General features: G+C 32.8%; 1 protein-coding gene, 1 long non-coding RNA gene and 1 pseudogene across 7 annotated transcripts; 2 read left to right on the forward strand and 1 right to left on the reverse strand.

The window, feature by feature from the left end:
* Positions 1-519: 519 nt before the first annotated feature.
* On the forward strand, positions 520-2,085 carry LOC146913664 (uncharacterized). The gene is made up of 2 exons (XR_015013761.1): positions 520-1,084; positions 1,188-2,085. It is a non-coding gene; the product is annotated as an uncharacterized LOC146913664 (long non-coding RNA).
* Positions 2,086-4,460: 2,375 nt separating this feature from the next.
* On the forward strand, positions 4,461-6,858 carry LOC146913665 (elongation factor G-1, mitochondrial pseudogene; annotated as a pseudogene). Its single transcript, XR_015013760.1, has 2 exons — positions 4,461-5,931; positions 6,555-6,858. The product of XR_015013760.1 is annotated as an elongation factor G-1, mitochondrial pseudogene (transcript).
* Positions 6,859-9,083: 2,225 nt separating this feature from the next.
* Positions 9,084-15,292, reverse strand: LOC146913666 (toll/interleukin-1 receptor-like protein). Of its 5 annotated transcripts, none has more exons than XM_085716896.1 (7): positions 15,144-15,292; positions 14,779-14,900; positions 14,610-14,693; positions 13,195-13,679; positions 10,864-11,986; positions 10,429-10,767; positions 9,084-10,319 (listed from the first exon to the last, which is right to left on the reverse strand). In XM_085716896.1, exons 2-7 carry the CDS (start codon positions 14,884-14,886, stop codon positions 9,276-9,278), a joined length of 3,183 nt encoding a protein of 1,060 aa, XP_085573022.1. In that variant the 5' UTR covers positions 14,887-14,900; positions 15,144-15,292; the 3' UTR covers positions 9,084-9,275. The 5 variants fall into 5 exon arrangements, with proteins under 5 accessions (XP_085573022.1, XP_085573023.1, XP_085573021.1 ...); XM_085716897.1 differs by having other exon boundaries at positions 13,195-13,673; positions 14,773-14,900; XM_085716895.1 differs by having other exon boundaries at positions 14,773-14,900.
* Positions 15,293-16,068: the final 776 nt, after the last annotated feature.

The raw sequence follows: 16,068 nt of genomic DNA on the forward strand, positions 1-16,068 counted from the left end.
TTCGGTTTACTTGCGGTTAGGAAATCACGCAATCATGTGATCTGGAGTCTTGACCTTTGAATCAAGATCGGATAGTCCATGTTCCAACTTTAATAAATGGAGTCCATAATGATAATCCAAAGATGGAATATCGGTCTGCTAATCTTGTTCATTAGTATAACAATCATATGATCTGGACCATTGAATCAAGATCGGATGGCCAAAAATTATAATACAAAGTTGAAACATGAGCCTTCTAATCATGATCCTCTGGAACATATAATTAAAAAAAAACTCAAACTCAAATGAATTCTAAGAACTACTTGCTTACTGTGAAAGAATGATGCTAGGCTTGCTCTACTCATGTAATCAAAGACAAGAAGCTTCTCTTCTTTAGGTCCAAGATAGTCAGCTTGGGAAAAAGACACACAATGATAACAGTGTAAAATATATTTTACACGTAGGGCCGGCCCATAGCCCGTCGAGGCTACCGGGCCTCCAATTTTTTGGGGCCCAAAATATATTTTTTTTTATATGTAAAACACAGAAATAATGGTTATATATCTATTAAAAGCAAAAATATTCAATTCCTTCAGCGTGCTGAAGTGGCGCAGTATGTTTTTGTTGAGTGCGAGGTCTCTACTTCAAGTCCCACCAAATTGAGTGTGAGGTCTCTACTTCAAGTCCCACCAAAGTGCCAAAGTGTGTTTTATTTTTAATATTTTTTTTTTAAAATGACTTATTTATTTGTTTTGGGGCCCATAATTTAATTTTTTTTGGCATCCTTTATAAAACTAAAACTGGGCCTATGAATTTGTTAAGACGGCCCTGTTTACACCTTAATATATATTGCCTTTTTTTTTTTTTACTTTGAATGGTAGTTCCTGTGTTAAAATACCGGTTAAAGGGGGGCTTAGCCTGGCTTGTCATAGCATAGGTGATTCATGTCATTATTTTATCTGGTTTGTTTCTTGCAAATTGCTAAACTTCAAGATGATAACAGAGCTTTGGAACTGTTCAGGTTGCCTTGGCCAAGGCCTCCATGGTGGATGATCTCCAAAATAATAATAATCAAGAGCTAATGAAACAGATTGGGATTTGCCAGGTTTTTGAAATATTGTTTGCTATTGTCTTTCAAAATATATAGTAAGTTGTCATCATAATGATGTAAATTTTTTTGTACTTGGTATCACCATCACCTCTCCTAGGTAGAAAACAAATTTTTTGTACAAAAGGCATAGACTGAAGGTGGCAGAGGTTGAAAAGCTCACCCAAACTGCGAGGGAACTAGAGGAGACTGTTCTTGCAGGGGGGTCCAGCTGCAAATGCTGTGAGAGATTATCATCAAAAATTTCTAGAAATGCTGTGGGAGAATGGCTGGTGGCATTGGAATCTTAAATGGCGGATGAATTTCTTTGAGTGGGAAAATCAAATTCACCAAGATCTTTGGGAAACTATAGGCCGAATTATGGTTGGGAGAATGGGGATAAATAGAACTGAAATATTGAACCATCCGGTAATTTTTCAGTAAAATCTCTTTATGTGCCATATTGTTCGAGATTTCATCCTTCTTGCTCCTTTTGCTCCTCCTAAGGTCCAACGCTTTGGTCGGCAACTTCTTCTTAGTAGGCTTTCAACCTGGGGAAATCTTGCCAAGAGAGTAACTGTGAATGTTGGAAGTGATTCGACTTGTGTGTGGTGTCCGGGGAGTGTGGAGGTTGAGGAGCATGTATGTGTTGTAGGTGTGATTTAGCTATATTTGTCTGGTATAAATTTTCCAATGGGTTGGGACAGGAGTTACTTTGGCCGGAAATATTGTATCGCTCCTTGATTACTTCTCTTCCACATCTCCAAACAAACACCAGAAGGTCTTCTTTGGAAAATTTGGGAGGCGAGGAATAAGATAATCTTTTCTGCACAGTTTTCTTTTCCAGTTGATTTACTCTTGATTCTTTTTTTATGCTTATATTTAAGAGTTTTGCATGGGCTGTTTTACATTGTAATGGAATTGACATTTCAATTTTATCTAGGAAATGGAGAGATGCTAATGACAAAGTGATGCCTGTCAAACAATGGCTTGCGAATTTTTTTATAAATATTCATATATTTGGCTTATTTAGAAATAGTCTTGTATACTTGTTTATTGGTGCTTCTGTTAACTTGATTTCTAAAACAAAATCTGTTATTTATATTGTAACTCAAAATTTTAATAATCAAATTATTCCATGTTCAATTTTTAAAATTTATTGAAAGATTAGAATTTACACATACATGTCAACGCTTAATTATTTAAAAAATGAAAGTAATTGAATGTAATAAAATATATCGGTGTCCAATCAAATATGTATCAATGACGCCTTCAATTTGAACTGTCACTTAAAATTCTTTTTTTTTTTTTTTTCTACAAAAACTGTCACTTAAAATTCTAAAAGGATAATCTAATGTTTGTATGTGGTATGAATTCGAGTACACGATATGTTACTCTAATGCTATGTTTGGATTGATGGAATGTGGTGGAATGAGATGGAATGAAATGGAATAAATTAAGATTTCATTGTTTGGATATTCATTAAAAGGATGGAATGGAATGGAACACAATGAAACACATTTCATCACATACTCTCATTTTGTTTACCCCCAATTTGGATGGAATGAGATGGAATCTTTCAATAAGTTAGTTTTTCATTTGTTAAATTACAAAGACAACCTCGTTTTCTTTACATTTTTCCTGGAACTTCTTCCATCGACATTGCCATTATCACTCAATCTGCACGTTCACTCTTGCTTCATGACTATGAAAATTGCCAACGTTAAATAACAACACAGTGACACAAAATTGTTTCTGAATCTTCTACCAAAAAATTCCTTTATCTACCAAAAAAACACCATTAGTTCTGAATTATCCAAAAGCATGCGTCACTTTTTATTTCAAAGAGAAAGATTTTCTTCACTTTTTATTTCATTAGCTTTTCTCCCTCTCATATCCTGTTATATTTTTTTTACGTGTTCATACTATTATATTCTAATTAAGAACATGTAATACATTTATCTTCTTATTAATTTAATTTGGGTTAAATATGTTTTTGATCCCTATAAAATTGGGAATTTCTAAGTTTAGTCCTTACTTAATTTTAATAGGTTTTTTAGTCCCTACTACGACAAAGTTCGTTTAATTATCCTTAAACTCTAAAAAAATTTAACGATTTTTTTGAGACAAGTTTAGAACACTATAAAAGGTTCATTTACCAAAATTTAAAATTGTTTAACATGAAACGAATTAAATATGAATTTTTTAAAACGGTAAAAGTTAAAGATAAAAATAACAAAATCTGGACGTTGAAATCAAATTTTGCGACAATTTTTTACAGAGGAACTTTTAGTAATGTTCTTAACACGCCTGCAAAAAATTGTTCATAAACGCAAGAGTTTAAGCATAAATTAAACAAGTTTGAATTGAGTAGGGACTAATACTGAGTGCAGAAAAAAATGAGGGACTAAAAGAACTATTAAAATTAAGTAAGGACTAAACTTAAAAGATTCCAATTTTATAGGGACCAAAAACATATTTAACCAATTTAATTTAACACCGTTAATACAAATTATAAAATTATTGTCATTTTCGTTCAAACATAATATGTTTTTTTTTGGTGAATAAGATAATATATTTTAACTTTGTATGATATTTTTCATAGAAGGATAAAAATGGAATAAATAATTTATAACTCATTCCGTACAGTCCAGTTTCCAAACAATGGAATGAATATATATATATATATATATATATATATATATATATATATATATATATATATATATATATGCGCCAAGATTCTAGGCTCATGAATCATGATTGTAATTTAGGACCGTAATTGAGATTGAATAAGTTACCTTCCATGAAGTATGGGTTCCGACACGGACATCTGACACGACACTGATACGGGAGCGTTGATATTGGTAATGTAAAAAATATAGGACACCGACACCATTACATATATTTTAATTTATTTAAAGAGAGTCTAAAATGAAAAATAGAATACATATATAAACATTTAACTTGAGCAATTTATTTCATTAGAAAAAGTTCTACAACAAGATATCATACTATTTGACCTTTATTTATTCATCTACTATCAAAAAAGTGAAAAATAATATAATCAACTGTAATGTCTATAACCCCTAATCGATAAAAAAAAATTAATATTTTTGGTTTTGTACATATGCGAGAAACCTATGATTGTATATCCAACACACATTTATTTTTTTGAGGAATATATCCAACACACATTTTATGTTCACCATAATTCTCATAATCATTTGTTTTCACATGTTCCACACGTGCGCCACTCCCTTCCCTTCAAATAAAGAAGAAGTCAAAGCATGTGCCACACTTGTGCCACAAGCAACCTCACTCGCTACATTCTTCCAAGACTACCCCTATAATGTTTGTTAGGTTTGCTTTTCTTACTACACCATAGCTTCCATCAAAACCCTACTTGCGGCCATGAATCCTTTCTTCTCCATACCACGCCTTCTCTATTCTACCGTACGCTCCTCCTCCGTTCTCGCCACCCCTCTCCACCTCCGTCACTTCTCCAACAAGTCAGTGCGCCACGTATGGATTTCTGGATACCCATACCAGATGAAGCGGACAGACAGGGAATTAGATCGAGATCGTCAATGCTGTCAATGCTATCCGAGCTACAAAGACCCACGTTTTAAATACAGAAACAGACATACCCAAACATATGTCACTTCCTCTAAAAACATAACCCTATTTGACATATCCTGTGGTGATACTTTTTTGGAGCACATATCTTCTGATCATGTTGATTTCAATGTTGATGTTCAGTTTGCTTCGCGTATTTTTGACAGTGCAATTCTTGTTCTTTCTTGTGTTAATGGTGTTAGAACCGAATCCATTACCATTGATCAACAAATAACAAGATTTCAACTACCAAGGCTTATATTTATTGACGATCTTTATGAGGAAGGAGCAGATCTATGGAACATTGTAGATCAAGTAAAATCTAAGCTTAATCATCGTTGTGCTGCAATTCAAGTTCCAATACACATTGACGATTGTTATATTGGATTTGTTGATCTCGTCAAGTTAGAGGCCTACTATTTTCTCCCTAAAATGTTTGTTAGACTTTTTGATCTTGTCAACAAGTTAAAGGCTTACTTTTTTCCCTCTGAAACACCTGATTATAAAGGTGTACAAGTAGGAGAAGTACCCGAAGATATGCAAGCCTTTGTGTTGAAGAAAAGATGCGAACTCATTGAAATTGTATCAGAGGTTGATGATAAACTTTCTAAAGCTTTTCATGGTGGAAGCCAAATTCCAGAGTCTGTTCTCGATGATGCAATTCGTAGGGCAACTATATCAATGAAATTTGTACCAATTATCTTTGGTGATGAGAGAAATAATGAGGGGTTAGAACTATTTATGGAGGGTGTAATTAGGTATTTGCCGAGTCCAATCGATGTTAGTAATTATGCTCTTGATCAAAATAAGAATGGTGAGAAAGTTGAATTGTCAGGAAGTGTTGATGCGCCATTTGTAGCAAAGGTTTTCACAAATATGTATAGGATTAGGTACTTATTAACTTATCTAAGAATCTATCAGGGTGTTATTAAGAAGGGTGATTTTATTACAAATGTTAACACTGGTGAGAAGATTAAGATTCCATGTTTGGGTAAGAGACATTATGATAAGATTGTGGAAGTTGATGAAGCTCATGCTGGAGAAATTGTTTTTGTGTTTGGTGCTATTCTTAGATCTGGAGATACTTTTACTGATGGGTCTGTTAGATATATAATGACTTCTGCCGATGTTCCTGCTTAATCGGTCTCAAAAGTTTCTGGAGAGAAATTTTCAAATGGTGTGAATGGATTCATTCAAGAGAATTGATCCTACTTCGCCAGTTGGTTTGGCTTGTTAGCTTTGCTTTGGTTTGTTGCTTATTTATCTTTTTTGTTATTTGTTGTTAATAATTCTGATTATTGCTTATATTTCTCTCAATTTGATTTGTAATCACTCATTGTTTTTAGAATTGGGTCATTTTTTGTTTTTATCTGAAATAGATCCATGAACTGCACTTTAATCATAATATATGCAATGACTGACTTAACTAGGCAATGTCCGCATCATGCTATGGATTGTTCGAGTTTATTATGTTTTGTATTGTTCTTTTAACAGCTTAACATTGAAGATTAATGTAAAGGATATCAAAATTGAAGTTTTAACATATTTGGAGTATTGAGAGAAACACATTTGCTTGCGGGGTTTGGGAATTTGTCAGTGGCTGGATTTTATTAGCTCATGCCCATACACACTTTAATGTTTGTAATATTTGGATCATTCTGCGAGGCAAGGCCTCTGTAATTGGAATCATAACATGAACCTAACTTCATACTTCAAATAATTTACTAGCTTAGGGTATTTTTGGAAAACTATTGCATCAGTCTTGTTTCATGTGATATTATTCTTGGGAATGTTTTTCATTTCCTGTTCTTTTCTTACAAATAGTAATTCTTGACTGAGTTTTTTTCTTTCTTTTCGGTTCTCTTAACAGAATGGTTAAGATTTCCCTTTCTGTTCCAACTCTGCATCACCTGCTAAAATCTACTGCAATTTTGGATTATGCGCAGCCTCAAGGTGAAGAGAAAATAGACATGAATAAACGTTGTTGCAAGTGGACTGGAGTGATACAATTTACAAAGAAATAAGTACATTGAACAATACTACAATATTTGAATGTTTTTTTTATTTGTTTACTGGTGTTGTTTATAGTTTTTAACATTGTGATTCAAGATGATTGTTTCTTTCAAACTTTCATTGTTTCATTTGCATCATAAGTTCTTCACTGGTTAAAGATATGCGTGTCTGCTTCAAGTTTATAAGACGACTTTCGTCAACTTTTCCTCATGCAGTTCGACAATAGTCTCACATTGATAGATTATGTAACCATTTTTATGAAGAATTCTACTTCTCTTTGTCAAAATAATTAAATAAACGGAAGCAAGTTAACCGAGTTTCAAGACAAGGTTGGAGATATTTTTTATTATGGAAGTGGAGGAAATAAAAAGTACAGTTCATGCTTTCCTACCAAGGTGAGGTTTGTTGCTTCTTCTCGCAATTCAAGTCGAAGTATCATATTCCTGCACAAAATATAAACTTAATAGGTTGAATTTTGATTGCCATGCTTTGATGTTATAGGTTTCCTATAGCTGAACATACTGAGAAACCAACACAATTATGTCAATCTCTTTCACAATGGACTGGTAGTTCATAGTATGCATCTCAAGACATGGTTGTAATACGAAATAATACGAAATCATTTCTTCTTTAATCAGTGAGAAAGAGTAATTGATGAAACTTTATTCTGTAAACTACATTGATTGATACGTTTGGTGTGAATGTGCAAGTATACCCATTTGCATTCGGTTGGCACAAACAGGTGGGGGCGAATCGAACCTTAAGTTTAGTGTGCCCACACATGCTTTGGAATTTATGTGCACTTTTCATCATATTCATTTTTATCTTCTTGTTCAAGTTTTGCAACAGTTCCCCAAGACAAGTTCTAACATTTAGTGTGCGTGAATTTTGCAAGTAAGATCTTTTAAACTAAAAAAAGGAGTGATCCATATTATGAAGTGAATGAAAGAGGGAAAAATCTTATTGATTATTGAATGAGTACATAGGTATTTATACATGTGGTTACATAAGCCTAGTAACTAACTATAACTGAACCAAAAGAGAACAAATTAAAATACTAAAATGTCCTCAAAGCTTATTTCTTGTGCTGCAAGTTATCAACTTTGCTATCAATCTTTTCTTCATTGTTCAATAATAAGTTAACAAAAGAGTGTCCAAACTAAATCCTATAGCATCATTATTACAAGGTTGCATAATTGACAAACCTATGTTGAATTGAAACTTAAAAGCTGGAATTTCAAGTGAAAACATTCATTTGGTAATAAAAAATAGGTATAACAATCTGTCCATATTTCTCTCTGCATTGAAGTATTGTGACAAGTTCTTCCAAACACCAACATGAAGAAGCACAGTCTTGTGAGATTATGATCAAGGAAGTTAATAATCCTTCGATTCCTCTGACAAGTGATTGTGGTATTTCATCTCCCCTTTTAATTTCATCGTCTACAAAGGGTTTTAATTTCTTTCGACGAGAAGTCTCAATAAAATGACTAAGAAAATCCTCGCGGATGTCTTTGCCTCGAAAGCTAACGAAAAGCCTTCCAGCTGTTATTAGTTTTTTATTCAAAGTAACGTTAATTACAGCTGGCGATAATTACAGCTGGCGAACTCTAAAGGATGATTTTTGACAAAATACTCATCTTTGAAGTTACACCTGGCGGACGAACCTGAAAAAGAAGCCGTTGGAGGTGCTCTTAGGAGCCGGAGGGTTAACACACAAAAACTTGATATGTCTAGCTTATAGACATATCATGAATTGTCTCACAAGGGTTTATATTGATAAATAAACTCAAACAAATCAATTTTAAAAATATTTTTCTATAGTTAAAGGAACTTTTTGTCAAATTTGGCTTCAAACTTGTGTCACTATGTCAGCATTATACGGCCAAAAGTACTTTCAATATGTATCATCCAATCAAAATACATTTTGTCAAACATAAGTGTATATGAAATGAATATTAATATATTTATATTTTTGTTAATCTTTCGTCAAGAAATATGTTGGGCAATAAGGCTAGCTTCCTCCGACGAACTAATTTTTCTCTATGCGCAAGAGCAGGAGATTGAATCCCTAAAGTGTCTGAATTGTTTACCTAAAAGCCACCACACATTGGTTCTCCTTCAACGAATCTACGATTCAACAAATCTTAGTTTTGTTATTTAAGTGAATTTACACTTTTATGTGTTACAAAGAAAAATCAATTTTAGAAGTTCTCAGTTAAATGCCTAAAATCATCTTTTAGGTATATACACACACGTCATCACCAAAATCATCTTCGGTTAAACATATATACAAATTAAAAATTAGTATTATTATTTTTAGCTTCAAATAGGCAACGGGACCATTCATACACTCTTTTTTTTTTTTTTTTGAAGGAGCCATTCATAAGCAGTAAACTTTGCATAATATTTAATTATTTCAACACAGTAAACTTTGCATAAAAGTCAATAAGTGACACACTAGAAAACAAATAACTTTTCCCAACATTGGAAGGCTTTTGTCACACTTTGTTTGCTTCCTCAACACACTTGTTTTGTCTCACCTTCTTTTTCTTTTTCTTTTATTTCCTTTGTTCATTCATAAAGAAATATTCTTCTTCCTCTCACCTTCAGCATAATTGTATTCCATTTGTTGAATGAGATTGGGATATGTTGACTGGTTTATGGGGCTCATGCCAAACCCTTTTAACGCCATCACTTCTCTTTCTCCATGTATAATGTTTTCTGTCTTTGCTGTAACCTTGACTTTAAAGCTTGTCTGATTTTTTGCTATTCTAGTTAGGTACTGAGAACATTGTTGGTCGTATATCATGCACACATGATCTAAAATATTATGCCGATAAAAGTTGATATCGACACCATCCTTTTCATCGTCACCCTCAATTGTAGTGATTTTCAATTTAATTTTGAGCAAAAATGGAATACCCTTAGCAAGGACAAAGCAAAAAACAAAGCCCAACAAAGGGGAGAGATGAGGTTGAGAGATATCAACAATAATCATGTCATCCTTTGTTGTCTTGTACTCCAACCACTCTGGAACACTACTTCCTGGATACGCATACAATGCTTGATCAGAATCAAAGTTATCTTTGCAATCAACATAACTTCCTGGATACACATGCACTGCTGCTTGATCAGAACCACCAAAATGTGGTGGTGTCAACACAAGTTTGTAATTTTCAACATAATCATGTTCCGATGTCAACAGATTGTGATATGCAAACTTCACCAAATTGATTTGAACATTCAACCCAATATTTATGAGAGAACGTTCATCCAAGTTCAAGCAATTCCAGAACTCAGCCCTTTTCTTGTTTTCCTTGAATTGTTCAGCAATTGTTGAAGGGAACAATACAGTCTTCAGTGATCTACATGTGTCAACAAGTAGAGTTTCAACTGATGAAGGAAGCTCGGGTAGAACCAGGAGCTTTGCGCAAAATCGTATGTCTAATTTTCTCAGACTTGTAAGATTCTTGATGCTTGAAGGTATGCTGCTTAATGTTTTAAGGGAAAAGCATTCACGTAGGTTCAATACCTTAAGATTTGTGGCTTTTGAAAAGTCTGGTAACTCCTTCAAGTATCGTGAACGAGAGAGTGTAACTTCTTTTAAATTAACTAGATCCTGTTACCAAAAAAAAAAAAGATGGTGAGATCAAAAATAGGCTTACGTAATTAATTTAAAATTCCTTGAATTAAGATAAATTTAATTTGGAAGACACATATCCAGTTACCTGCACTCCACACCAAAGCTTTTCCAGTAGGCTATATGACAAGTTCAATATAACAAGATTCTCTGCAGAAAACTTTTCTGGGAATGATTTTAGAGGGCAATGCATCCAATGAAGATATCTTAGATCAGTTGAAAAAGATTGAAGCCATTGAGGAAGACGATCGAAACCATCTATATCACGAAAATACAAATATCGAAGTTTGGTCATCTCATCAGCGAAATCATGATCTATATCATGAAAATACAAATATCGAAGTTTGGTCATCTTATCAAATACATGAGGGCTTAACTTTAGCTTCCTCATTGTTGGCAGACTTATGCTTCTAATAGCATTGGTACCCTGCAGTCATGAAAGTAAAATTAAACATTAAAATCTTTGAAAGACACATTTTTAACCAACATGACAAATGTTATCTAAAATTTACATATTTTTTACCTTGTCATTATTCAATACATGATAAATTTCATCAGGATCCCATAATCGACTGCGTTTTTCAGGGTCTTGTCTAGATTCTTGGCGAACAACCTCCCGACCCATTTCTTGTAGAATGTCATGCATAGATATAACATTATCTTCAGAAATTGTTATGAGAGCTTTCTCTTTCAACCTTTCTAACCCAACAACCACGGAATTATCACTTTCATAATCTTTCAATAAAAGTTTCATGGTATCCACTTGCAAACTCAACCCATTGAAGAAACAAGCAATATCTAAAAAATAACTTTTCTCCAAAAAATCAAGATCATTATAACTTTGTATCATTACATCATAAACTTCTTGAATTGGCAGTCTTTTAAGTTTGTCTAGCTGACTTTCCCATACTTCTTTACTTTTTCCACGAAGCATACTAGCCAAAACTTTAAGAACTAATGGATTTCCTTTGGCATAATTGATCACCCTCTTTGATACATCACAAAACTGATCACCTTCAAGATCACTCTGTTTAAAGGCATTCATGTTGAAAAGCGCAAGTTCTTCAGTAGGACCCAATACCCCAACCTCATATAGATCATCATCATCATAAACTTCATTAGCAATAAGCACTTGCTTATCTCTACTTGTTACAATTATTCTACTACCTGATTGAAACCAATCAAGAGTTCCAAATAACTTTTCCAGTTGATTTGTACCCTTGACGTCATCAAGAACGATAAGAACCTTCATGCGGCCAATCCGCCTCTCAATATCACTAGGCAACCAATTTGGTGTATCAATTTTCACATCTTCTGCCAATAGTTTAGAAAAAAGTTTATTTTTTAAAGATTCCATTCCATGTCTTGTTAACTCTTCACTTACCTTTTCCAAGAAACAACAACCATCATATTCAGAACAAATTTGGTCATATAATTCTTTTGCAATAGTTGTCTTGCCAATACCGCCCATACCCCAAATTCCAATAACACGGACCTTTTCTGACTCTTTCTTTAACAATGATTTCAAATGTGCAATTGGTTTGTCAATTCCAACAAGTTTTTTTGAGTTAACTGGTGAATTCTTTAGCTTACTCAACCTCATCAATATAACTTTGGTGATTTCTTCAACCAGCACGGCATCATTCCTATTGATTGAAGGATGTAACGAGAAGTCTCAAAATAGTGTCATTAAATTTATATATCATTTGGAAATTAGAATATACTTCCATAGTTCAATGCAAGTCAATAATATCTTTAAGTTTTTATTGCAGAAACAAAAATAGATAGAACGAGATAATAAATAGTTAAGGATGTTATAAGGAAAAGAAAAAACACTTTTATCAAAAGTAATAAAATGGCAAGACTATATAATTTGTCTCTTAACTTAATTTTAGGTAACACTTTCGTCATTTTATTTTTTTTTTTTGTCCCAATTTAGTCTTTTATGTTATAAAATGTCAATATCTTAGCATTTTTATGAGATTTTTTTAATGAAATATGAGTTTTTAAATTTGTATGATGAAGATTTGGATTTGTTTATGAATTTGATGAGTTTTTGATGATTTTTTTGCATAATAGAATTCAGATAAGTGACGAATTTTATAATTTTGCGTAACAAAATTTATTGGTTTTTATGTGTAAATAACTTTAAGACAAAAAGGGCGAAAAGGTGCAACAACCAATGATATATAAGGAAGTAAACTTTTTTTAGTGCAGTGAATGTCTTGTTTGATCTAATCCTTGTCCGAAAGGGGTGCAACAGTCAATAATATATAAGAAAGTATCCTTGTCTTTTTTAGGGATAAATGGAAGTAAACTTAATTAATATAATAAGGTTTACATGCATTTTTGGTGTGTCTATTTTGACAAAACCACAACTTTGGTTTCTCTATTTCTAATTGCACAATTTTGGCCCTCCCAATTTATAATTCTTTTGATCAACCCAAGTTTTTACCATCCAATTTGATGATTTGACATGAACATGAATGGTCTAATTGGATGAGAATGAACAAATGCATTGCCATGTAATCAAATTGGATGGTCAAAATCATAGTTTGTTCAAATTTTTTGAAATAGAGGGCTGAAACTAGGCAATTAAAAAATGGAGAACCAAAACTGCGGTTATAGCAAAATATGAGAACTAAAAATGCATTTAAGCCTAAAAATTAAGCAGTAAAACATATATACTATATATGTTGTCCTTTTTAATAAGCACCAATGTCTATTTAAAAAAATATATATATATATATATATATATATATATATATATATATATATATATATATATATATATCCTCTCAAAAAAGGTGAATAACTGTAAAACACACAAACTGTACGGGTTGAAAGAGCTTACCGAAAACTTGATGTAATTCCTGACAAATTAGCAGAATTTTCCAAAGCATGTTTCCATATCTGCACCTTAGACGAACTATACCTTTTTTCATGTTCAGAGAATGCATTTTCATAACTCTTTTTTTGATGTCGTACATCAGTAGGATCTACTCCGTAGAAAACAGGTATTACAATCTGTCCAAGTTTCTCTTTGCACTCAATTATTTTCACAAGCTCATCTAAACACCAATGTGAAGAAGCATAGTTTTCTGAGAATATGACCAATGAAATGGGAGATCCTTCAATTGCTTCAACAAGTGAATGTGATATGTCATCTCCTCTCTTAAGTTTGTCATCAACAAAGGCATTTATTTGCTTTCGAGAAAAAGCCGCAGCCAAATGGCTAAGAAAGACCTTGCGGATGTCCTCGCCCCGAAAGCTTACAAAAACATCATACTTTGATTGAGGAGTATTGTTTGGCATTTCCCTTTCTGCTACACCCTTCAACTTATTAACAAAACATAGGTATTAGATTCTTCATAAATATTCAGGCGAGACCTCACAAAGAAAAAACTAAATATATGTGAAAACAGTGGCGGAGCCCGAAAAAATATCTTGGATGGGCCAGTAAAATAAACTCTAATATTTAAACATTTTTTTTTTGTAATAAACACTAAGCACAAAATTTCATCAAAAAATTAAACTACATATTTGTCCTCGTGAGCTTAACTTAGTTGGTATGGACAATGCATAAAATATGCAAGGTCCGGGGTTCAAACTCCGGCCACCACAAAAAAAAAAACTACATATCTTAAAAAATTAAAATAATTCTTTACGCGATCCAACTAACTTGAAATCATCAATAACTAACTCAAAACTAATACTTGCACTAATTTTCCTTTTGATATAAATCGTCATGCAATCATTTAGAAACTCACTTCCCATCTTGTTTCTCAACCTAGTCTTGATAATTTTCATTACTGAAAAAGATCTCTCAATTGTGGCTATAGAAACTAGAAGAATCATGATAAAGCAAAGTAGTCTATCATTGAAGGATGCTAAATGTCATATACTTATGTCATGTTTCCTTTAAATAATTGGGAAACACATAAGCATATCAAAGATTATATATAAGGTACATGAGCCATTTGATTTGATAAATGCCATGCTACGAAATTAGGAAGGGAAGAAACCAAAGCATATCAGCTTCTTGAAAATGATATAAGTTACAAAACAATCCTTTTCCTCAATGTAAACAAAGACTGAGTTTGAAAAGCAAAAATAATTTAAAACATAAAGTTGTAATACAAATTCACATATCAGCTTCTTGTAGTATTAGAATATAAGGTAAAGTAAAGGCTAATGTTAAAGGTGCCTTCCCTGAGTTTATATATATAAATATATAAACGGATTAGTAGAAGCACAAATTTCACATACATGATTTACATCAGAGACCCCTAATGGCTGCATTTCCAAGTTAGAGGTTCCAGCAACAATTCCATCTGGCGATGCCTTACTTCCCTGAGGAAATACAAATTCATATAGAAGCAGAATCAGAGGCAATTCTAAGATGTTAAAACTCATAGAAGTTTATTAGTACCTCAACCTCAGGAATAAGACCCGCCCGATCACGTGTTCCTTGACCACGGCGCAATAATGAAGTGGCAACTAGGAAGCCCAAAAGAACAATGATCCAGCCCAAAATGATCATCATTAAAAGTGGAATGACTATATTGACATTAAGTAATGATTCATTAGTTTTAGAATATTGATGACTCGCTGGTTTGTTATAAATAGCTTAAAACATATAATCAACAGATGGTAATAAAGGATAGAAAAGTCCATGGTCAAGTAAAACATCTAATCAATTGATAATAATACCATCAATTTTTTTCTGACACACCCTTGATCACCAAGAGTTAATGCAATTGCAAAGAAGTAAAGGATACATATAATATAAAAATATGTTACCAAAAACAGGTAGAAACTCCTGATGGGGGAAGGAAATGTTGGAGACACAGGAAGGAAAAGGAACAGATATGAGAGAATTAGAAATTGACTGTAATGTTTCTTTTCATTGCAATGACATTTCATTACATAGAAGTAGAAAATGAACCAATGAACCCAAACCAAAGTAAAAGGATACATATAAGAATATGTTTTCCTTCCTCTCAAAAAAAAGAATATGTTTTCTCCCATTGTGTCATTTTTTAATGCACACATTTTGTGTATAAAAATATGAAGGAATAAATCACTGAACCCAAACCAAAGTAAAAGGATACATATAAGAATATGTCTTCCTTCCTCTCAAAAAAAAGAATATGTTTTCTCCCATTGTGTCATTTTTTAATGCACACATTTTGTGTATAAAAATATGAAGGAATAAATCAGTGAACCCAAACCAAAGTAAAGGATACATTTAAGAATATGTATTCCTTCCTCTAAAAAATAGAATATTAATGCAAACATTTTGTATACTCATTTCGTGAAAGGGGAGGGGGGGAAAGGAAAAAACAACTATATTTGCACATCATTAATCAATTGAAGAAGCATCTTTGTTTAAATGGCAATTGATATAACATGTACTATATTCTCTTGGTTGTGGAGGCAGCATAGTCCATTAGTGATTCCGATTGCTATTTTCATCCTTGTTGGCCATTCGACGACAATATCTGGTTTGTGAGCTGCAAATACATGTTTAGAAATTCAAATATCATATCTGTATTATCATATAAATTAAGAGATAAAAGCAATGTTTTCTAAGTAAGTTTCGGTTTACTTGCGGTTAGGAAATCACGCAATCGTGATCTGGAGTCTTGACCTTTGAATCAAGATCGGATAGTCCATGTTCCAACTTTAATAAATGGAGTCCATAATGATAATCCAAAGATGGAAT

The sequence above is a fragment of the Medicago sativa genome, chromosome 6 (genome assembly GCF_051527215.1).
Source record: "Medicago sativa cultivar Bolivia chromosome 6, Bolivia_mono, whole genome shotgun sequence".
NCBI classification, from domain to species: domain Eukaryota; kingdom Viridiplantae; phylum Streptophyta; class Magnoliopsida; order Fabales; family Fabaceae; genus Medicago; species Medicago sativa.

Bases quoted from the DNA above. Each gene is read 5' to 3' on its own strand.
- LOC146913666 (XM_085716895.1), bottom strand. From the start codon at position 14,886: ATGATGATCATTTTGGGCTGGATCATTGTTCTTTTGGGCTTCCTAGTT. The intron at 11,987-13,194 runs GTAAGCTCTTTC...TTCAATCAATAG, and splicing joins GGAATTACATCAAGTTTTCG to GAATGATGCCGTGCTGGTTG. The intron at 10,320-10,428 runs GTAACTGGATAT...TTTTGGTAACAG, and splicing joins AGCTTTGGTGTGGAGTGCAG to GATCTAGTTAATTTAAAAGA.